Below are 23740 nucleotides of genomic sequence, written 5' to 3' on the forward strand. Positions count from 1 at the left end.
CTTCGGTTGTTGGTACAAATGCCAATGCAATTAACTTTTTAATCTGATAAGCAAAGTTACTGTTTGTTGAATATTCAATGCTTAAAGTAGATTTTTGTAAGTGCCTCCATATACTTTGGTTGTAGTGATAATAACACCCTTGTATAGATGTGTGAGGATATATTTTAAGTATAGCTTGAATCATGGCTATTTCAAAGTCTATTATTATTCTTTGTGGATAGTAATTATCAGTAAAATCTTTGATAGTTGTTAAAATTTCTACGTAGGTAGCATTTGTTTTATTTGGCAGCAGTGTATAAATTAAAGGGATATTTGTTTCTTGGTATTCACCATGGATGGTGTAAAGTTGATAGAAAGGTTTGGGACATACTTTAAAAGTTCCGTCCATCATCCAGGTTTCACACGATTTTAGTTTTTGCAAATTGCTATTTGTTGCAAAAAGTAAAATTCTTTTATCATGACTGTGGTTATCATACATTAAGAATTTATCTTCATTGTGTGTAATAGTATATTCAGGATATATTTTAATGTCTTGAAAAGTTTCAGGTGCTGGTGGAGTTGGATCAGAATCTCGTTTTGTTTTAGCAATTAATCTTTTCAAGTTGGGTATTGAAGGTAACTGTCCTGTGACATGTTCTGGCACCTTGCTTAAAACATTTTTCAAAATAGTGGTGCTTGTTTCTTGTGAGCCTGTACTAGCTTCTCTCAATGTCTCTAGTGCTTCTCTTACTTCGACTTCTGTTACATTGGGTGGGTGGTTATGCTCATGTACATTTACAACATTGTTATCAACAGTCTTTGCTCTACCATAGCATGCAGATGAGTAATATTTACTACATTTCCAGTAAGTTTTATTCCCTTTTATTCTTTCTTGGGTGTAGGTGTAACCCATGTAGCTCAGCATTATTTTCCCTTTTTGAGAAGTAATAAAAGTAGCTCCTGTTGCCATGTCTAAGGTAGATCTGTGAAGACATATATATATTTTTTTAGTAAAAGTGAAAAACATTTCTTGAGATGTGTACGTTAAAAGGAAAAAGTGCAAAACATACTTACAATGTTGTTTTCCTGCTAATTTTATGTTTTCTGTTCTTATATGTAGATTTTCACTCTTTAATGTTCTGTAGTTGTGGTAAAGAATAGTACAAAAAAGATTTAGTTTTATAGTTGTTTATTTTGTCTTTCTGATTCTTAATAGACACAGTGGGTATACTTACTTAATGTAGTAGAAGATGTTGTTAGTTTAGTTGTAGATTGGTAGATGAAGTTTGTATATTCTGTAAAAGAAAGTTAATTTGTGTTATTTATTGTATTAGGATATATTAGTAGGTAATAACATATCAAGTCTTTTGCAACTTTACTTTGCAACTTTTTAAAATTATTTAAAAGCTTTCTAAGTAGACATGGATAAGGCAGTTCATAATTTCATTTAATTATTATCTTGTGGTGGTTGTTGATAGGATGTTGTAGTTATATTTAAACAAATATAAAAACCATGTTTTTAGTTTAGGGAGTTTAGCTACTTTTCGACAGGTTTGTATGATAAATGAAATGGGACTTGACTTACTTGAGTTGTAGTATGCTGTGTTGTAGTCGTTGTAGTAGGTGTGTATTCTCTTCTTTTCAGCAAGGTAACCGTTTCCCTCCAAGTTTGGCCAAAAAAAGGTAATTTAAGTTAAGTTTGTAATTGTATTTATAGTAGTGAGTTAATTAATGGTTATATTTCATTGGTTCAATTAAATATAATTTAAATTCATTGGCTGACAACATTAGTTTGAATTTGAAAGCCGTTATTTTGTAAAGAGTTAGTAGCATCAATAATTGTTTTCGATTTTTATTACCAAATGTATTATATGTGTTTTATTTTAATGGTAAATATATATTCCAATGTTAAAATTAGTGAAATGTGATTTAAAGTAATCCGATAAGAGTGTATGATCGTGTTTGGTAATGTTTATATTGGTATACAACCTTTACAACGCAACTTTTACAACTTACTACCATTACAACCAAACTTTTACAATGCAAAAACCATTACAATGCATGTATTTAAAAGGCATGTTTTTACAACGTAGGTACCTTTACAACACATATCATTACAACGTAAGTATTGGTAAGTATATAATTATATTTAAAATGTAATATGTTTGGGGTTTTTTAAGGGATATTTTTAGGGTTCAGGGTCAGTTTTGGCTTTTAGGGTTCAGGGTCAGTTTTGTGTTTTTGGGAAAAGGGGTATTTTTAGGGTTCAGGGTCCGTTTTCAGTTTTTGGGTAAAGGGGTATTTTTAGGGTTCAGGGTCAGTTTTCAGTTTTTGGGTAAAGGGGTATTTTTAGGGTTCAGGGTGAGTTTTACGTTTTTGGGTAAAGGGGTATTTTTAGGGTTCAGGGTGAGTTTTCAGTTTTTGGGTAAAGGGGAATTTTTAGAGTTCAGGGTCAGTTTTCAGTTTTTGGGTAAAGGGGTATTTTTAGGGTTCAGGGTGAGTTTTCAGTTTTTGGGTAAAGGGGTATTTTTAGGGCTCAGGGTGAGTTTTACGTTTTTGGGTAAAGGGGTATTTTTAGGGTTCAGGATCAGTTTTCTGTTTTTGGGTAAAGGGGTATTTTTAGAGTTCAGGGTCAGTTTTCAGTTTTTGGGTAAAGGGGTATTTTTAGGGTTCAGGGTCAGTTTTCAGTTTTTGGGTAAAGGGGTATTTTTAGGGTTCAGGGTCAGTTTTCAGTTTTTGGGTAAAGGGGTATTTTTAGGGTTCAGGGTCAGTTTTCAGTTTTTGGGTAGAGGGGTATTTTTAGGGTTCAGGGTCGGTTTTTGGGTAAAGGGGTATTTTTAGGGTTCAGGGTCTGTTTTCAGTTTTTGGGTAAAAGGGGTATTTTAAGGGTTCAGGGTCAGTTTTCAGTTTTTAGGTAAAGGGGTATTTTTAGGGTTCAGGGTCAGTTTTCAGTTTTTGGATAAAGGGGTATTTTTAGGGTTTAGGGTCAGTTTTCAGTTTTTGGGTAGAGGGGTATTTTTAGGGTTCAGGGTCAGTTTTGTGCTTTTGGGAAAAGGGGTATTGTTAGGGTTCAGGGTCCGTTTTCAGTTTTTGGGTAAAGGGGAATTTTTAGGGTTCAGGGTCAGTTTTTGGGTAAAGGGGTATTTTTAGAGTTCAGGGTCAGTTTTAATTTTTGGGTAAAGGGGTATTTTAAGGGGTCAGGGTCAGTTTTTAGTTTTTGGGTAAAGGGGTATTTTTATTGTTCAGGCTCAGTTTTGTGTTTTTGGGGTACAGGGGTACAGGGTAAAAAAAATATTAATATATTAATTAAATAAATTAAATTAAATTTAATTAAATTTAATTAAAATCTATTCATTTTAATTAATTTATATTAAAAAAATTATTATATATTTACTAATACTTACGTTGTAATGGTATGCGTTGTAAAGGTACCTGTGTTGTAAAAATATGCGTTGTAAATACATGCGTTGTAATGGTTTTTGCGTTGTAAAAATTTCGTTGTAAAGGTATGCGTTGTAAAAGTATGTGTTGTAACGTCATACATACTTTATATTACTAATGTATTTTTTCTTATTATATATAAATAAATAATACATATTGTATATACATATATGTTAGAAAAGTTTTTTTTAATTGAAATAACTATGAAAAAGTGAATAACAGAAAGGTAATGTGTATATAAGGTTATAAAGAAAATGACGATATTTTATTTATATTAATATAAGTAGAAAGGTAGTCGATATTAGTGTTGTCGATATTAGTGTAGAAGGTAATGTTATTTTAAATATTGTCGATAATGTAGTAGTCGATATTTATGTAGTCGATATAATTGTTAATGATATTAGAGTAGTCGATAAAAAAATATCGATATTTGTGTAAATCCTTGTTTAAGTATATGGTTACGATATTTTTGTAGACGATGTATTTGTGGCGATATTTTTGTAGGTCGATGTTTTAGTAATCGATATTTCATCATGGAACGTTCTTGAATCCCTGTGGGAGTCGACAGAAATTTTTTCTGTGACGCCATTATTGAGAAAGCGGTCAAATGCCTGCTTTCAGGTGCAATGTTTTGACAAAAGAATCCATTAGAGATGTCTAATGTTGTTTTGTATTTTTTGCGCACAATGCTATTCATTAGTGCTGCACTGTGTGAGTTTTGTACTGCAAATGTCTTGCAACATGAGTTAAGGTGTCTGTAGTCCAAAACTAGACGATATGAATCGTCTGGCTTGGAGACAGGAAACAAAGGATTGTTCATTTGTGAGGTGCATGTTTCAATCACCCCTTGGTATTCAAGTTGATCTAAGATCTCCCTGACTTGCTTTTTAGCTTCTTGTTTAATTGGGTACTGCCTTTGTGCAGTGGGTTGACATTTTAACTGGATTTTGTGAGGAGGAGAGTCCTCATCCCAATCTACATGATTTGTGTATAATGCAGGAGCTTGGGCTACTGCCCATTTTCTTGCATATGTATATTTTTTATGAATTGGAATATGATTTGAGAAGGCAGGCATAATCATTTCTTCGCCATGAGGGCACTCCCTGACAAATTCTGGGGGCCAGTCTTTCTCAGCTAACTTATTATTATTTTATTATTATTATTTTAAGAATTTATAAAGCGCGAACTGTCACCATTACAGGCATCCTGGCGCTGACAGAGTCTGAGAAAGCAGCGAGGAGTGGAGAAAATGGGAGAAGGCTAGTCAGGGAAAAGCCAAGTTTTAACCTTTTTTCTGAACGGTAGGGGTTCATTAATATGCCTGATCTCGGAGGGAAGGGAGTTCCAGAGTCTGGCGGCAGCCACCTCAAAGGATCTACCTCCGGCTCTGACCTTCCTAAATCTGGGAATGACCACCAGTTTCGCGTCAGAGGGGCGAAGTTGTCTTGGAGGAGCATACCACACAAACTTAGATTGAAGAGGGGCTGGACCGGAGCCATGGAGAGCCCTGAACACAATACACAGGGCCTTGAACTGGATCCTCTGTCTGAGAGGGAGCCAGTGCAATTGTGCCAAGGCAGATGGTCCATGAGATCTTCTTGGTAGCCCCAAGGCTAATTTTGCGGCTGCAGATTGAACCCTTTGGAGCCTATCCAACAGAAACTCAGGGGACCCAAGCAGGAGGGCATTGCAATAGTCCAACCTGCTCAGGATGGTACACCTAACCACTTGGGCGCGGGCCTGGGTGGGTAGGAGGGGCAAGACTTTCCTAAGAGAGCAAAGGATGTCATAGCCTTTGGAAAGGTTATCCCAAAATAGACCCCTTACTTTCCTAGTCTTATCTCCCTCTATACGCAGTGTTATTTCGTATATTTTATGAGGTTTGCTAACTCTGGTAGCTGCAGTTTCCACCTGAATGTATTCATTCGTGTCCACTGTCTCCAGAAGATTCATCAGGATCTTGCGAGCTATTGTCACTTCTGCTGCGCTGTCTAGCATTGTCTGGGCCCACTCTCCGTTTTTCAGTTGTGTCCTCAGTATCCTCCGCATGTTTAATTATTTTAATACTGGCTACCTTCTTTCTTGGAAATTGTAATTTTTTATTTAGATGAGCAGGTTCCCAGTCTTTGGACTTGACGTGCTCTTCCCTGTGTTCTGACCGTCCTCTTCTTTCTGATTTCTGTGAGGAAGTCTGAAAAGATCGAGAGGGACGTGTATCAATATCTTGATATCTATCAGGTATTTTCAAATTATCCCTATTTCTAAGGTTGTATCTTTTCTCAGAGGGCTCCCTCTGGGGAGACTTGTGCCCTTGGTCCGGAGATCTTTCTCTCCGCCGAGGAGACCTTCCTCTGGACTGGAATCTTTTTTCTTTGGGAGGGGATTGTTTATTTTCATCCCAGCTCTTTTTTGGAGTGTTTAGATTATTTTTAATAAATATCTTTTCAGGATTTTCAGTTAGTTGGGGTTTCACTGGTTTCCCACCCAAACTATCTCTACCTAGTTCTTCATAGGATTTTTCTATGATTCTGGCAAGTTCAAATGGCTGTTCTGCTATATCTGTTTCTTTCAATTTCTGGCGGATCGCCACAGATGCTGCTTCTCCTTTTATGTTGGCTAATAATATAGCCGAGACCTGCTTGAAGCCTTTCAGAAATTTCATACCCAGAGTTAAAGCAGGTTCTGGACCGTATTCATTTTGAATCTGTCTTAGTACATCTGGTATTACCGCCATGGATGGAACACCATGTGTTTTTGTGTAAATGGAAGCAAAGACTGTGCCCCAAGTGTCACAGTCCTCCACATGTGGTGCGATCCCCATTGGAAGACAGATAGTCAGAATTCTGTGTTTCTCAGTAGGTGTAGTATCCGGGAATACTGCCTCTATTTGAGTTATTTTTTGTGCTAACCAGAACGGAATTTGTTCCCGTTTTGCGGGTGTTTTACCAAGACATGATTGTATGTTCTGTGGGGTTATTTTGTTTGTGTTCCCCTGATGAGGGGTCAGCTGAGGAATGTTAATTGCTGGTTGGACCGTTGTGGTCCGCATTACATATTGGACTATTGTCTATGTATTTTAATCAGTTGTTTTAGCTGTGCTAGAAGTTCTGGTACTGACATTTTTTCGATATCTGGATGTGGTGTGTAGCTGGCTAGAACCGGCCACGTTGCTCCTGGTCTACCTAGTGGACCGAGCCTTGTGATGTGATTGTTATGTTTTAGGGCGCCATTAAACCAGAGCAGGTACTCTTGGTAATTTAGTGGGATTTCCACCTCCTCGAAAGGGGTGTACTCTTCCGGAGGTTCCTCTACTTTGTAATAGTGGAAGTCGTGTGTGACAGCGTTTGCTGCTGGAAAGTTTATCCATGAATAGAATACCTCTGTCTGCCGATATTCATGGGCCTCTACCACGAATATGACTGTACCACCTCGTGATGTCAGTCCGTTTTCTATAAGTTTAATAGTTATAGTTTTTCTTATGTTGACCGGAATGAGTATAGCATTCGGGTGATTGTCTCGGAGACTTGTGTCATCCGCTAGGAGTTGAGCTGCTATTCTAGCTGCCTCCCTTTCGTCTTCACTTTCTGACATTTTTTACTGGCAGAAAGGTTTTTTGGTTGCAGATCAGGTTTCAAGGAAACAAAGATTAGGTGCACAATATTTTGGAACACTGTATCCTTCAACGTTGACTAAACCAAAAACTTTACATAGGAATCTCTTCCTACTAAGTTCCGGCGGATTTTAACCTTTTACCCACTCCAGACGTCTTTTGGAGTATTTACGGGAAAAGGGTTCTGTGTGAAAAAGCACGACTGAGTTTTATCGCCTTACCAAACGTTGGGCGCCATGTAGTGTAGTTCCTATATTCCCAATAGGCTCTGCGCATTGGAATAATATATTCAGCAGTGTAGACGTAGGACTGAGGTCGACTAGGTCTCTACTGACTATATTAGACTTAAGTTTTTGCCAGCTAGCTCAGAGGTCACTAGAAACTTTCTCAAATAAACGAGGAGGAGTTTAACCTCCCTGGATAGACAAGAAGGGATTAGCTTCTGACAACCATATAACATGACAACTTTGCTCCCTCAGAATAAGAGTGTATCTCTAGAGTCGTGTGAAAACAATAGACAGCTATTTCACTCAGTCAAGTGTGCATACTTAGTTTCACCAGAGTGCAGAGAAAAAAGAGACAGGCGTTTTCAATAAAAGGTTGTTATTTATTGAGCAGTCTTCTTTCTCATACAAGAGAAATGAATTGCCACAATTGCAATACTCATAGTAAAGTAAAGTGCGTACAGTAAAAGGAGGATTAAGAAATAATACTGTAAAAGCATTGATATGGTTTCTTAGCCATAAGATACTTTAAAATAGATAAAATATATACATACTTATATACATTGACTAACGTACTCAACTGGTGCTTCTAAATACGCCTACCCCGGTGTACCTGACCTAAGCCTAATACGTGGGAAGGAGTAAGTAAGTAGCAGTTTAAGTTAAGTTGGTTTTGCCAAGAATCTGAGTCAAGAATTCTCTCTAAGGTTTTAGTCAGCTCCGTACCTGGGTATTAGAAAGCAGGAGGTCTTGTATCTCTCTCTCAGGACTCGATATCCCAGTAACCCGCGAAGGTATCTGGAAACACCGGAGCTGGATTTCTCGGCAGGAGAAATACAGCGTCTCTCTCAGTGCGTCAAAAGGGAGGGGCAGCGTCCGTGGGCTCTCGCATCAGCTGGGCTCTCGGGCAAGTAGATAGCTGCTCTGCTCCAAAACCACCACCGTGTGTTTGCTTAAGGCAACGTTGGTATATTTATACCTGAAAGGTGCCGGGTTTGACGTAAGGTGGGGCATAATACGTCAATGAAGATGTCACTAAGAACTGGCTGTTCTTAGAGTGCTCACAGGAGTTCTAGGACGAAATCAAAACAAAAGCAATGGGGAATTCCCAGGTTGCTGGAGGTTTGGTTTGTTTACTGAACTCGTTGTACTTTCTAGGAGCCTGGGGAAGTAGCCTTTGCTTAATGTGGACTGCATGGGCTACGATTAAATATGGATATGATTCTTATGCCTTTATAGGGATATTATTTATTATAACCACATAAGGGCACAAATCATGACTATCGAATTTAGGGTCCTAGATAGAACCACAACAACCCGAGTTCAGGAGAAACTTCTCTCAAAGAACCTCTCATTGGTGGAAGCTGTAGAGGGTATTGTAGAGGGTATGGAAAATACCTTTACCTGGGTGAAAGAGATGAGGAAAAACCGTGAGGATTAAAAGGAAGGGCAAAGTGACGTTCATGCTCTAGTAGATTATGATGCTTTAGAGGCTAGTGACAATGTAGCCAAAGTTTCTCCTGGTGATAAGGAAAAGGCTTCGGAGAGAGATGCAAGAGTACATGGTCCTTTCAAAGGAACAGCAACGAAAATAGACTATGAAGGCCGTTCTTTGAATGGTAGTAGCAATGCCAGCGACAAAACTGCAGGGGAGTTTCCTAAGCCTAAGTGTTTTAGGTGCGGAAGGTTCTCACATTTCTCCAACTATCCTCATTGCTATGCCAGAGAGTCAGTATGCAACAAAATGTGGTGTCAAAGGACATTATGGTCGGGCTTGCAAGTCATCTACCAAAACTTGTAACCCAGAAAAAGGAACTGAGATTGTGCGTACTGTGCTCTTAAGTATCAGTGATAAGGATGGTGAAGTGGATGCAGGGAAAATAACAATGCCTGAATGCAACATCTCAGTAGATGATCATGACTTTGTTGTGCTGGCTGACTCTGGTTCACCATTCACCATGGTCGGCAACAAGCAATGGGATGAGGTAGTGGGATTGGACAGCATGACACTGTCACCATCTGACATAAATCCTGTCAGCTACGGTGGTGCAAAATCAATGTCCTTGGATACGTTGAAGCCTGTATACAGTTTAAGAATAGACGTACTGTGGGAAAAGTATATGTGGCTGAGAGAGGGGACAATTTGTTGGGATGGGGACACCAGCGTACTTAGGGATCATGCTTAATCCGAGTGCAAGAGATCCCAGAGATCAAGTCATGTTAATGGACTGTGAAGATCAAGGTAGTAAATACTTCGGAAGATTTCCTGAAGTCTTTACGGATACCTTGGGTTGCCTTAAAAGGTTAGAGCACCGAATTGTTCTCATAGAAAAAGCTATACCCTGTGTGCATAAAGTGAGAAATGTGCCTGATATGATGATGGGACCTTTGGAGACTGAGCTCAAAAGACTGTTGAGTTTGGGAGTCATTGAGGAAATAGAAGCCTCAGAATAGGTGGCCCTCATTGTTCTGGCCCCCAAGGTTGGTGGTGCCAGCGTCAGGATATGTGTAGACTTGAGAGGTTTGAACAAATGGATTTGGGTAGATCGGCAACCTTTGCCCAATATTTCTCTCAGTTTAGGAGTCCTAAAGTTAGGAGTCCTAACTTTACTACTCCTAAACTGAGAAAAATCCTAACTTTAAGACTTTTGGTATTCACAGAGGGCATTTAGGAGTCCTAAAGTTAGAAGTCCTAACTTTACTACTCCTAAACTGAGAAAAATCCTAACTTTAAGACTTTCAGTATTCACAGAAGGCATTTAGGAGTCCTAAAGTTAGGATTCCTAACTTTACTACTTCTAAACTGAGAAAAATCCTAACTTTAAGATTTTTGGTATTCACAGAAGTCATTTAGGAGTCCTAAAGTTAGGAGTCCTAACTTTACTACTCCTAAACTGAGAAAAATCCTAACTTTAAGACTTTCGGTATTCACAGAAGGCCTTCTGTGAATACTAAAATTAGTAAGTGCCTTCTGTGAATACCAAAATGGTAGTAAGTTTAGGAGTTTGTCTTAAGTTAGTTCTGTGAATCGGGCCCTGTGTCTCGTGTGCCTCCAGCGATTAGTCTCGCTTTCCAAATCATGCGCCCTTATCTTCTGTAGAGGTTCCTGATGTTGGGTAGTCAAAATTGCGCTTAGATATTGTAGGTCCTTTTGAACTTTTGCCCTCTTACGAAAGTTTTGTTCTTTTGTTGGTGGACTACACTTCCAAGTGGGTGGTCACCATGTGTTTGTCCACTGCGAACACAAGAACTGTTATTGATTTCCTTAAAGATGTATTTGCTTTTGAGGGTGTGCCTACATTTTTGGTTACGGACAATGGGGTGTAATTTGTGTCCCATGAGATGGGCAAGTTTATTAAGGATCTCAACATAATTATTCAGAAAATGGCCTTATATACACCGCAGGCCAATGGTTTGACTGAAAGGATGAACCGGGTTGTCAAAGGTTGTGCTCAGCGTGCTCTTGAGTCTAGGTTGTCCTTCAGCAGTGTCTTGAGAGATACGTGGTGGGCACATGACTATTCCTAATGTTGAGAGGAAGGTAGGCTGTTTCAAAGTTAAACCTGTCTTGGTTGCCTGCAGGTATTGATGTGGATATGTCTCTTGAAGCAAGACGTTCCAGAGTTTCTGAGTATCAGCAAAAATACAAATTGAATTATGATTCCAAGATGCGTGGAAGGAGCAAGAAGTGGTGCCTTGGTGACAGGGTTATGGTGAAAAACCTAAAACATACTCCTAAAGGGAATTCTGGTTTCATTGGTCCTTTCACAATTGTTGCCATCAGGAAGAATGTTGTGAAAGTTGACACGGGTTGCATGTGGAGCATGTCTAGGCTGGTGAGATATACTGGAAAATACTCAAATGTACGTGCAACATATGAGAGTAGTATGTCTGATAGTTATAACTACTTGAGGGAAGATATTTACAGCAGGCAAGCTGATGCTTCCTCGGGTAGGTGTAGAAATCTGCCTGTGAAGTACAAGGATTATGTCTTATATTGATGCTGCATTTTTTTATATACCATGTTTTCTTTGCAGGATCTTTAATATAGTTAAATGGCTTTGACTATGACTTATATTTGTGCAATGTTTCTTCTATGCCATGTTTCTTTTGCAAGACTACTTTAATTTTTGTTTTTCTGTTGTGCAAATTGTCATATTTTGTTTTCTTTGTTGATTATTCTTTCCCTATTGAAAGAGGGATGTGTTGTAATCTTAGAGATGTAGGAACCTTGGCTAGGTCATGGAATGAAGTGATGCATGTCTTCTCATGGATCACTCATTCCAGAGGTGAGTTTTCTGCTGTACAGTTGGTGCTGTACCTTTATGCTGGGTTCCTGAATAAACCATTAACTTCAACCAACCATGAAGACATCCTAATTTAACACTTACCCATGTAGAGACATTCCACATTGACAAAGCATGTTCTACATTTTGGCTGAGAACCATGCCTTATGCAAAGATGGGATCACTGATGACAATCTTGTAATTGGTGGCCACTAATGTCACTTTGCCTTATGTGGTTACTCTTACATCTCTAATAATATCAGTAGCTGAGGAGACTTTTCATTGAACGATATTAGCTCTTATAACAGAAAAGGTTGGAGAGCCCTCTTTTAGAGCCTACAGAAGGGCATGCTAAACAAATAGGACACATACACCAAAGGGTCTATTTTCTAAGATTTAACACCTTGTTTTTGTCACAAAAGTGATGCAAAATGACTCAATTTCTTTTGTTACCTATTTACTTTCTTAGCGTTAAACCTGTTTGGCATTGTAAAATCAATTGAAAGTAATTAAATGCTTTGCATTACTTATCACCAAGGGGGCACACGATGGGTGGTGCAGGGGCATACTCTTGCAACCACCCAAGGTTTCTGACCTTAAACCCCATTTACTTAAAAAATTAGCCACGTTTTAGCATCAGAAAATAGTGCCCATTTCAGATAGGCGCTATCAAGGATAAAAACATTTTTCTCCTTTATTGTCTGACGTTCCATGTGTACTGCACTGTGAAGCACACATACAAAGTGGAAAAATGTTTAATTTAGTGCTAGACTCACGGTACTATGGTGCAAAGGTGTGTCCGTTGCTCACTGGCGCGCATTTCTGTGCCGGCCTTAGGGAGAGTGGAGGAGAGTGCCATATTTCTGCAAATATAGCTCTCTTTTTCTCACACAGTGCAGCATTTGTGGCTGCTGCGTGAGAAACTGGTAAATCTGGTCCCAAGTGCCTTCTTGGTAATAGGAGAGCTTCCAGAGAAATGAAATAAGCCCAGTATTGGTGGTCCCAGACAGACCATATTTTTAACAATCATAAATTCTTCGAAAATACTTACACTCACTAGATGATGTCATGAGTGATGTCATTTGAGATGTCATCAGTAATGTCACTGACCATGTCATGAATGATGTAATATGTGAGGTCATAAGCAGTGCATTGATGCGGCACAAGTTTTAGTTAGCTTAGGTAACTATAACTGCAGAACTTCTATGGTTGTGTACTAGTGAAATCTGAGCCTAACTATAAGGTCCCTGTGACCTTTGTTTTTTTTCAGTGAATTTTTAAGGTTTTTTACATTCTATTTCCTCACTATAACGTCCCTGTGACCTTTGGTTTTGAAGTGAATTTCTATGTTTTTTTAACTCGCGTTTGCAGAGTGGAGGAGAAAGGGGTTGGGGCCTCCAACCAGCACTCAGCAATCATGCTGTGCAAGACTTAGTGGAGGCAGGAGGAGGGTTTATTGGCCCCCAAAGACCCTCAGTATCCAAGGGGATATTATCCCCCAATCAGTAGTGCACCAGGAGGCGCATATGCAGAGTGGTGGAGAAAGAGGGTGGGGCCTCCACCCAGGCTCACAATAATTCTGCTGTGTGACACTTACTGGAGGTAACAGGAGGGGTTCTTGGCCCCCAAGAAGCCTCAGCATCCAAGGGGACTTTATTCCCAACCAGTAGTGCACCAGGAGGCACGTTTGCAGAGTGCTGGAGAAAGGGGGCATGGCCTCTGAGGACCTCTCAGCAAACCCACTGTGTGGACTTACTGGAGGAAACAGGAAGGCTTGTTGCCCCCCAGTCCCCTCAGCAGCCAAGGGGACTTCATCCTCCAACAAGCAGTGGGCCAGGAGGTGCCTTTGCAGAGTGGTAGAGAAAGGGTGTGTGCCGTCCGACGACTTCAGTAATCCTGCTGTTTGGGACTTACTGGAGGTAACAGGAGGGCTTGTTGCCCCCCCAACGACCCTCAGTATCCAAGGGAACTTCATTCCCAATCAGTAGTGCACCAGGAGGCTCATATGCAGAGTGGTGGAGAAAGAGGGTGGGGCCTCCACCCAGGCTCACAATAATTCTGCTGTGTGACACTTACTGGAGGTAACAGGAGGGGTTCTTGGCCCCCAAGAAGCCTCAGCATCCAAGGGGACTTTATTCCCAACCAGTAGTGCACCAGGAGGCACGTTTGCAGAGTGCTGGAGAAAGGGGGCATGGCCTCTGAGGACCTCTCAGCAAACCCACTGTGTGGACTTACTGGAGGAAACAGGAAGGCTTGTTGCCCCCCAGTCCCGTCAGCAGCCAAGGGGACTTCATCCTCCAACAAGCAGTGGGCCAGGAGGTGCCTTTGCAGAGTGGTAGAGAAAGGGTGTGTGCCGTCCGACGACTTCAGTAATCCTGCTGTTTGGGACTTACTGGAGGTAACAGGAGGGCTTGTTGCCCCCCCAACGACCCTCAGTATCCAAGGGAACTTCATTCCCAACCAGTAGTGCACCACGAGGCTCGTTTGCAGAATGGTGGAGAAAAGAGGCAGGCCTCTGATGACCCCTCAGAAATCCTGCCGTGTTGTACTTACTGGAGGTAACAGGAGGGGTAGTTGGCCCTCAATGATCCTCAGGAGCTAAGGAGACATTATCCTCCAACTAGTAGTGCACCAAGAGGCTTGTTTGCTGAGTAATGGTGAAAGGGGGCAGAATCTCCAGCGACTTGCCAGGCTGGCTTTTTAAATTAGTTTTATGGTTTATTAGGGAAGGTGGGTGGCGTGGCCCCCTTCCCTGGGCCAATTTTGACCCCATGGACCCCACACCCTGGGGCCGAGCCATTTAGAGATGGGGAGGGGGGCTGTGTGAGATTTGGCCCCGAGACCCCATCCCGCAGGTCCTGACATCCATTGTGGCTCAGGGCACCCAGTGACTTTCTCTGGGGACCACCCGAGGTCCCTGCCGGCTCCCTGCCTCCTGCTGGAGCCAGCATTGCTTTCAGACACAGGGAGCTGAAGCAATTCTGCTCTGCTTCCAGCAAACAAGAGCATTTTCAATGGAGCGTTTGCTGTGGCTTGGCGGGAGCGGTAAAGCTCCCGCAAGCCACAGCACAGCACCCCGGGAAATAACAGGAGCCGATCCTGGGGGATGGTGGTCCCCAGGGCCATCTATGACTCCAGGAGGATGGCTGTGCTACCCCTCTCTATTGCTCGACTTAGCTTTGGGAATGTGGTGGTCCCCAGGGCTGTCAAGGGGCTACGAGGCCCCCCACATTAATGTTATAGTTAGCCCCAGGGAGGTGGTGGTCACCAGGGCTGTGATTGGGCGTTCACGCCCACCCGCATTAATTGCAGATTTGCCCTGAGGAGTTGGTGGTTCTCAGGGTGCGGGGTTGCCAAGCGGGAAACCCCGAGAAAATAAAAACACAGTGCCCCATAGAGGTGTCAGTCTGTGGGTCTTTATAAGCCCTAGGAGGGGGACCTGCACACCCCTCCTACATATATTGTGCATGCCCCCGGGACCTGGCCCACCCAGGGGCTAAAATTACAGATGTGTTGAAGCCCACGCTTCTGCATTTTAAAGGATCCAGCTCGACTCCCACTGATTTTGTTTTTTAAAAAAATGCTTTTTCTTACCCTTAGGGATGCCCCTCCCCTAGAGGCCTAGGGATGGCTGCCAACTCTTACTGGTTTGAAGTGTTGGCAGTCAATCACATCTCAGTACGAGATCAGGACGGGTCATGGAGCCTCCGAGTCCCTATATATACAAATTTGGATTTTCCTTAATATTTCAAACACTACTGAATGGATTTACAGCAATTTACCAAAAGGTCGCTTTCTGGACCAACCGCTACCTAATTCTGTTCAGCAGCTTGGGCTGTGTCATGTCCAAAATCTCAATGCAAATTAACATGGGGAGAACTAATTTTGGAACCCCCCCTATTTCTTGGCCCCTGCTTGATGGATCACCACGGAACTTTCAAGACAGCAGCTGGAGTTAACTCATACTAGTTTTGAAGATTTGACAAGGATTGTTCAAAGAACACCAACGTTATTGGCAAATGTAAAAAAGCTCTTTCTATGGAAACTAAATCCTTACTATAACTACCTACTGATGACTGCCAGTAGGAAATACTAACAAGCAGCTGGGCAGAACATATGGGAAAAGCATTGTGTGGCTCACTGCCCTGGAAACCATGAGATGCTCAGGGAGCAGATGCTGGCATCTTTGCAGGCTCTTTTTTGTCCGACAGTCTGCCTCTCCTCCCCACAGTCCGATTGTGTGGAAACCGAATTAGAGATAGCCAACAAGACCAGCGAAGCAGTTTATCCTTCGTATTTGTAACCACCTTTACCTGGACACTCACATTCATATTGGACATTGTCACTTCTGTGGATCTAAGAGTAAGAGGCAAATGCAGTCACTGGAGTTGCATGCTCCCCACATGGTCACATTGTTCATAGAGATAAAAGACTCCTTCAAAGGTTGACTGGGAAAAAGGCAGGGCATTGTTAACCTCCTATCTGCTTCCCTGCGATCCTTGAAATTGACTGTGCAGGCTGTTTGGGGGCCTGAAAGACATCTTTACGTAGAGGAGCTTAAGTTAGGGCCATATTTATGACCCTGTTTGCTTCGCTCTTGCACCACACAACGTGGTGCCAGAGTAGCAAACCTTAAGCTAGATTTTTGAAGCCACGCAAAGCCAGTTTGCATGACTCTGAGTGGCTCCAAAAAACTAGTAACGCAAGGCAGCGCAAATTGCTGTGTTGCTTTACTCTGCCCCGGGAAGACATTCTATGGGCATTGCATGGGTGATCCCACGCAGCTTCCATGGATTTAGACGCATCCCCAGATTTACCACAACTTGTAAACCTAGGTATGCGCCAAAATCTTACACCTTCCCAGGAGAGTCGTAACGAGGAGAAATTTCTCAATTTCTCCTAATTTCTTCGTCTTTCTGCAGAACACATAGAAAGAGGAATATGCCTCCCAGGATTGTTTTTTAGCAGGAAGGTGTCTCTTCCTGCACAAAAACCATCCTACAGCAACGCAGGTACCCATGGTGCCTGCGCGAGAAAAAGGATTGGAATGCGCTGTAGTGACTTAAATAAGGTGCATTCCTGCCCTCTCCCTTTCACGCAGTGCAGCGTAGCAAGCTCACTTACGGTGCTGCACTGTGTGATTTGCTCATAAATATGGTCCCCAGGAACATCGCAAGCCAATTCATCATGGCAAGAAGAGTACCCTGGGTGGGCTCAGCCAGGAAAGAATTATCAGGAGATTGCATGGTTTTAAATTTTAAAAGCGAATCTGTTGTTGGTTTGTTTTCTCCTGGATCACTTGGGAAATGACCATACTAAGAACCTGTGTATCATCGCCCTACCACTGGGCTTTTTTTATAAACCTTTCATTTTTCCGAGACCGGTGGGTCACTTACAGCCAAGAGTAGTACATTCGCGGCGGGGGCACCTGGGGGAACAATGAGACTGTGGATTGGAGGTCCAACAATAGATATGCTCCTTTGACTGACCTCGAAGCTTGTGATTGACTACCACCAGCACATACAAGCTCACACCCAAGTATTGAAAGGCGACACTCTCCCACTAAGGATAGCACTGCGATCTTACAACTACCCAATACACAACAGGTGAGAAATAGAAACGTTTTGAATATAGCTTCATGGAACGTGGCTGGCATTGCACATAAGTTGATTGATACTGTCTGATTAAAGCTATGGCAGGATCAAGAAATAGTATGTTTCCAGGAAACATAGGCCTCTGAACCAGTATTAATAAATGGTTATCAATCCTTTATAACTCAGGCATGTCCATCCACCTCAGGGTGGGCAAATGGGGGAATCCTGACTTTAATCAGGGATGATGTAACAATAAGAGTAAATAGGACACCATATTCTAACCACAATTTTCATATTTTGATACTGGAGACACATCAGGAAGGGGCATAGATTCTGATAAATCTTTACAATAACAGATTTGGCTCAAAGATCCATACGGTTGTGGGGGAAGTCAAGAAAGCGATCACAGAGATCATTTGTAAAAATAAGATATCTAATATTGAAATTATATGGCTAGGAGATTTTAACATTCACCCATGCAACTATAAAGACTCCCCAGTGTGTGGGATAGATGATATGAGGGGAAATCCCATATACCATTTCACACATAGTAAAAATGGTAATGGATTAAATACGTTAATGGGTTCATTAAACTTAGAAATAAACACTGATCCAGATCTTAAAGCAGAAAGTTTGCCCGGTTCCTTTCTACGAAACAGGGTAGAGTCCATGATAGACTACATACTCAGGACTGCCCCCCTAGTTGAGAGGGTCGAAAGGATACGTAACTCTTTCACGATATATAGTGACCATGCCATGGTCCTATTGGAGCTGAAGCTACCAACATTTAGGGGACAATCTCGTAGAAATGTAGAAAGGCCAATCGCGTCTAGGAAAAATTGGATACAGCTGAAATGGGCCAACATCGACGTAATGAAGCTGGTCCCTGAACTTATATCAAATACACAAGATGAGATTCAATTGTGCCTAGACCCGGTAGCTGAGCCAGGGTTAGTGGTTTCAGCCTTTTGTAACATTCTACCAAAAATAAAACCAGCCTTAAGAAGAACGAAAATCGTAAATAGTGGAAGTGGCAGGGGTTGGTTTGAATAATGATCAAATAAGAACGCTCCGGGCCTCATATAAATTGGTAAGGAAAACAAGAGAAAAAGAAATTCGGGAGGAATTATGCGCTGACCTGGAAAAGGCAGGCTCCTCTGGTAATAGCCGTGAATTCTGGAAATTAGTCAATGCACCATACTTTAAAACTATCAATGACCCCACAACAGATGTAAATGTTGACGAGGAGTCATGGATTACTCATTATGAGAATATATTCGCTCCAAATTCTGATATTAATAACCACCAACTGATTACGCAGGTAACGTCTTATGTACCTGTATCTTTTACACTAAATGAAGTACAGGTAGCGCTGAACTCATGTAGCTCAGGAAAGGCCCCAGGACCGGATGGGGTTCCTATTGACTTTTTCCAAACCAACCCCGACTTGTGGATCCCTCTTTTAACCAATGTCCTAAATAGTATTGCCTTGACAGGCCCTCCACCTTCGTGGTCTTCGGAAGTTATTGTGCCCATCCATAAAAAAGGGGATAGAGCCGTCCCAAAAAACTACAGACCAATATCCCTGCTGGATACAACACCGAAGCTCATGGGGCGCCTCTTTCTCACTAGGTTAGAGAGCTGGGCTAGAGAAAATAAGATCCTGATCCAGGCCCAGTATGGCTTCCAGCAGGGAAGGGGTACTGTGGATCAATGCTTTAAATAGGCATTGACCATCGAGAAATATACCACTATGAAAGCAGGAAAATTATACATGGCATTCATGGACCTAAGTGCGGCCTTTGACTGCGTGGCCCATGATAAACTATGGGACATAATGGAGAAGATGGGGGTTTAACCGGCTATTTTAATTTAGATTAGGCAATTGTACGCAAATACAATGGCTTCAGTGCGATATACTAAAACTGGATTGCACACAACCTTTTAAAATTATCAGAGGTGTAGGACAGGGCTGCGTATTGGCCCCGTTTATCTTCTCCTTATATTCAAATGGAGTTGAGAAGGCGCTCACAGTGGCCACTAGGGATGTTCCCCCTTCGAAAATCAGATGCTACCAATATTGTCCTATGCAGATGATGCTGTTTTAATTGCAAGAACGGGGATTGGGCTACAAAGGCTCATAACAGCGTTTGTCTCTTTTATGGACTCTTTACACCTAAAAGTAAATCAATCTAAGTCATTCATAATTATAGCTGGGGGTACTAAAAGAGACAAAGCCCCACATTTTAGAGCGGATACAGGAAAAATCGAGGTTGTAGATTCCTTCCCCTATTTGGGCATCTTGTTTGACAAAGATCTGTCATGGCCAAAACTGATAGAAGGAAGGAGGTTAGTGATGGAGAGGGGTATTATTGCCGTAAAATCCTTTGCAAAGACATTGGGTGCTAAACCCCTACTCCCAAAAAAACCATATACCAGGCTAGAGTAAAAGCAGCAGTGACCTATGGAGCGGGGGTCTGGGGTACGGTTTCGCCCGCATCACTACAAATCATCGAGAATACATTTTTTAAATCTGTAATGGGTCTCCCCTCCTCTTTTACGAACGGGATTTTACATACGGAATTGTCCCTTCTCTACATATCGGATCAAATACGATTAGCCCCACTCCTCCTGTGGCATTCTATCTGCAAGAGAGACACACTACCTTTGACCCAAACGGTAATAAGGAGTTGTATAGCGATGGACAACTGGAAAAGGTCTAAGTAGCTATCCTATGTGGAGATAGGGCTCCACAAACGTTTCTATGATCCCCAGGCTTGTAAAAAAGTGTCGAAGCAGAAAGTCACCAACATGTTTATGTTGATGGCTGAATACAAGCTTAGGGACCATTATAAAAAACCACGCAGCACAGCTTTATTGCCTTAACCCACCAGCAAGGGAGGGAGATTTCTCATATTTAGTTAACATAAATAGTGCGCAACACAGATTCATTTTGCTAAGATTCCGTACTAATTTGATTCTCCTTATGCTTAGTTATCCTGAGAAAACATACAAACATTCCAAACTAACTTTTTGCCCGTGTGACAACTTATCACCCCAAACTGAAATGCACATAGTTTTATTTTGTGGGCTCTACGAGAGCGAAAGGAAAGCCTTTTTGAAATCGATTTTTAAACAAAATGGAATTTAGGCTGTGTCGGGTAGCACTATTCTTCTTAAAAACACTGCCAGACCCCTTGGTTTGCTATTCAGTGGCAACATTCTTATGGGTCTGCATGAGGAAGAGGAAGGGGATGACATATAGCTCATTGAGCACGATTAGCAATTAGAAACGCACTTAGACTTGCTATATGAATTGTCTTATCTCTTATACTTTTTACTTTTATCTATTCTCATCCTATTTTAGGATTGTGAAGAATCATTTGTAATTTTTAAAAACAATGTTTTTTGTAATGATAACTTTTATCAATGAATTTATATGTACTTTTATGGTCATTTTCTAATTTGATCAAATAAAGAAGATGATGATGGTCCCCAGTTCTTAGGGCCACATTAGGATAACGGGCGTATCGCCACTGCTCGTATGGCTGTGGCGATCCGCCCGCCAAAAACCACCGCCCGATACCAATTCCCCCCGCCACATTACCATGACGGGGGGGGACCCCCGATTGCCTACCGGGCGGGAAAGCATTTTATATGGTGGCGGTGTCTGTTAGACACTGCCAGCCATATTACTATGAGGGCGGAAGCATGCCTTCCCGTGGCAGCATTGCCGCCACGGAAAGGCATGCAGGAATTGCTTGTGGGGGCCTGTTGCGGGCCTCCAGGGACTCAGGGGTGTGTGGGGTGCACATGGGGGGTACCTATGGTACCCCCCTCAGTTCCGTGCACAACATGGCAGGCACCACGCGGTTGAAGTGCATGACATGCCTGCCTGGCATTGTGGCAGGCGGTGCTGAGTGCACCGCACGCCACAATGTTCGGAATGCAGGATGCGCCCGCCACTGTGGCGGGCGCATCCTAATTGCACCCACGGGACCCCCGCCCTTATGGCGGCCGGTCCCTTTTTACGACGGGATGGCGGGCAGACATCCTAATGTGCCCCAAAATGTCAACATTCTTTAACCCAACTCTGTACTATTAAAGAATGAGTGTTTATTGAGACCCAAATCAGTGGTACACATATTATCAACCTCAGAAGGATGAAAGGTTTTAACCTGGGACCATGAGGGTCAAACACAGAACTTCCTCAGTGTGTGCCTTAGTTCACATAGCCACCAGTCGCAGCATGGTGCCATGTGGCTGTACATTAATCTTATATTGAAGAGAACGCTGATGATTGCCTAGTAAAATATCAACATTAAACTATGAAAAAGTGAAAGAGTGCCATTTTAGTAAATAGTTTATCAACTGGCCAGTCACAAGACAGAAGTTACAAATCATATTCATTTTTGAAAGCTGAGTGTTTTACTCAGAGGTAAGACTTTACTATTGACTAGAAGGTACATTCTGACGTCAGACAGACAACGTGTTACCTGCTGAGAAGGGCATGAATTTCTCTCTCTTCACAAAGTTTCCTTCTTGGTCCAGAAAGCGACTTGGGTTTAACTCTTCCGGAATCTTCCAAATATTGTGGTCGTGAAGGACAGAGAAGAGGTTGGAGATTACAATGGTTCCCTTGAAGAGAAAACAACAATATTCAAATGAGTTGATCGGGTTGGACGAACTGGATGAAAGGCTGCAAAACTTAAGCAGTCAGTCCACCGTCATTTGGGCTTTTCTAGTAGGATATTTGCTTGGTTGGGGTTTTCTTTTTAGGGGGATTGGGCTTGTTTTATAGGTATGACCTGCAAAGGGTTTTCATCCCGCCCCCTCTCTATTCTGGCTTTTCCTTGGTGCCTGGGCGGGCAACTTACCTTTCCTCCAGTTCTATTGGCAGTAGCACATGTTTTTGCAATGCTTGTATTTCTCTTTGCTTTCTTTTGAAACAATCGCAACACTTGCGCTTTATCTGTAAACTTGTAAGCTATCGTGGGTGAAATTGCAATGGAAAGGAACAAACAAGCCAAATTGCTGGCTTCTTTCCTGGTCTATGCATTAGTGTACAATTAAAAAAGGACACGTTCTATGCTTCACAGCAACTGGCTTCCAAACGCGGAGGGCAAGCGCAATCGAGACTCATGCTGAGCTATTCATTTTGATTCCAGGGTAGTTCTATAAAAGTGACAAAGAGTAGACGGAGACAGGCGAGTACGGAGTTGCCTTGACAGAAACCATTTACCAGGAGGCTCTTTGAGAAATATCAATTATGCTTACTTTCAAAGCATAGTGACAAAAAAACACAGTAAGCTGGAGTGTCATAGCCACTTATGGAGTCTGCCCATGTGTCCCGAACCCCCAGTCTGTGCATTGTAAGTTGTCTCTTTCCCGCCTCCTACCCCCAAGCCTGTACCGGTCTCTGGTCCAGCACGAGATTTGACCACTTTTGCAGCTGCCTGATAACATTTACTGGGACAGTGTGTCGCCCTAGCCTCCTCGGACGCCCGGGGAGCTACTTGAAGGGGTCTGTGACAGGTTGAAAAGCTGTCAAGCCTTCTAGAGAAGTCGCTGCTGTCTCCTGCAGCACTCCACAAACGCGCCACCAACAACTTCTTTTCCTGTGCCTCTCGACTACAGCAACTTTCGCGTGTGGCCGTCTCTGATGTTCTCTGCAGATGAGGGATCTGGAAGCAGGTGGTATTTCCTGGGACGCTGAAGGGGCAATGTATATTTTATCATTACACTTCCATTGTAGCACAGGGAGAACATCCCACATCCTTGCAGAGTAACATGCTTGTAACCAATCAAACCCTGAATTCAAGGCAATCGAAAAGTGGGCAGAATATAAACCCCTCTTCACTGTAATGATTCTTAAAGCTCTGATGATCACTAAAGGTATAGGACAACAGCACTGGCAAGTCAATCCTAAAAACCTGCATGACTGACAGCCTTTCTTTCCTTCAAGAACGAAAAAACAGACCCAACATAAGTGTGCGGTAACAAACTGCTTGACAACTTGCGAGGTAATGTAGTTTATGTGGTATACCCTCTACATTTTTAGAGATTTAGGGCAACTACACTTTTAGGCGTTCTCCACACTTCAGACTACAGTGCACAAAAATAAATCGATCACATATTTAAACCTGCGGTGAGGGCGAACAAATATACTAATTGCCCAAGAAAAGGCAAGGACTTTTTGTACACAGAGGCTGAAGTCGTTTTGTTAAAAATGCCGTCCCTCCCAAAAAAAACACCCTTCCGAAAAGGGTAATGGGCCTTTCAAGCATTAGCGCCCTCCAAGTATTGAGTAAACCACCAGCTTCCAAGAAGTACCAGCCCTGTAGAGATCCATTTGAAAAGCACTCCACCGTAAAAAAAGAACTAGAGCACAACAAGTTATACAATAATGAGATCGAGCCTGTATTCAGACGGGTCAAAGTAAGTCGTAGTGGATCAGAGGCCCATCCCCTCCAATGGCGAAGGCTTTCATATAGCTTTAAAAAGGATTAAGTGGGCTTATATATCTATTGCTAGGGTATTGTGCGGTCTTGACTGGAAAACGTATTTAGTATAAGGAAATACTAGCATGGTCTGGGACTACCGGCC

At 42.2% G+C, this 23740-nt stretch overlaps 1 protein-coding gene across 1 annotated transcript in view; it reads right to left on the bottom strand.

Moving 5' to 3' along the window:
* Window positions 1-23740, bottom strand: part of LOC144771608 (cytochrome P450 2J6-like) — a 501433-nt gene that overhangs the window by 43948 nt on the left and 433745 nt on the right. The window contains exon 8 of the mRNA XM_078655981.1: window positions 21631-21772. Within this exon, the coding sequence (XP_078512107.1) occupies window positions 21631-21772 (142 nt within the window). The remainder of the gene's footprint in view (window positions 1-21630; window positions 21773-23740) is intronic.

The sequence above is a fragment of the Lissotriton helveticus genome, chromosome 8 (genome assembly GCF_964261635.1).
Source record: "Lissotriton helveticus chromosome 8, aLisHel1.1, whole genome shotgun sequence".
Taxonomy (NCBI): Eukaryota; Metazoa; Chordata; class Amphibia; order Caudata; family Salamandridae; genus Lissotriton; species Lissotriton helveticus.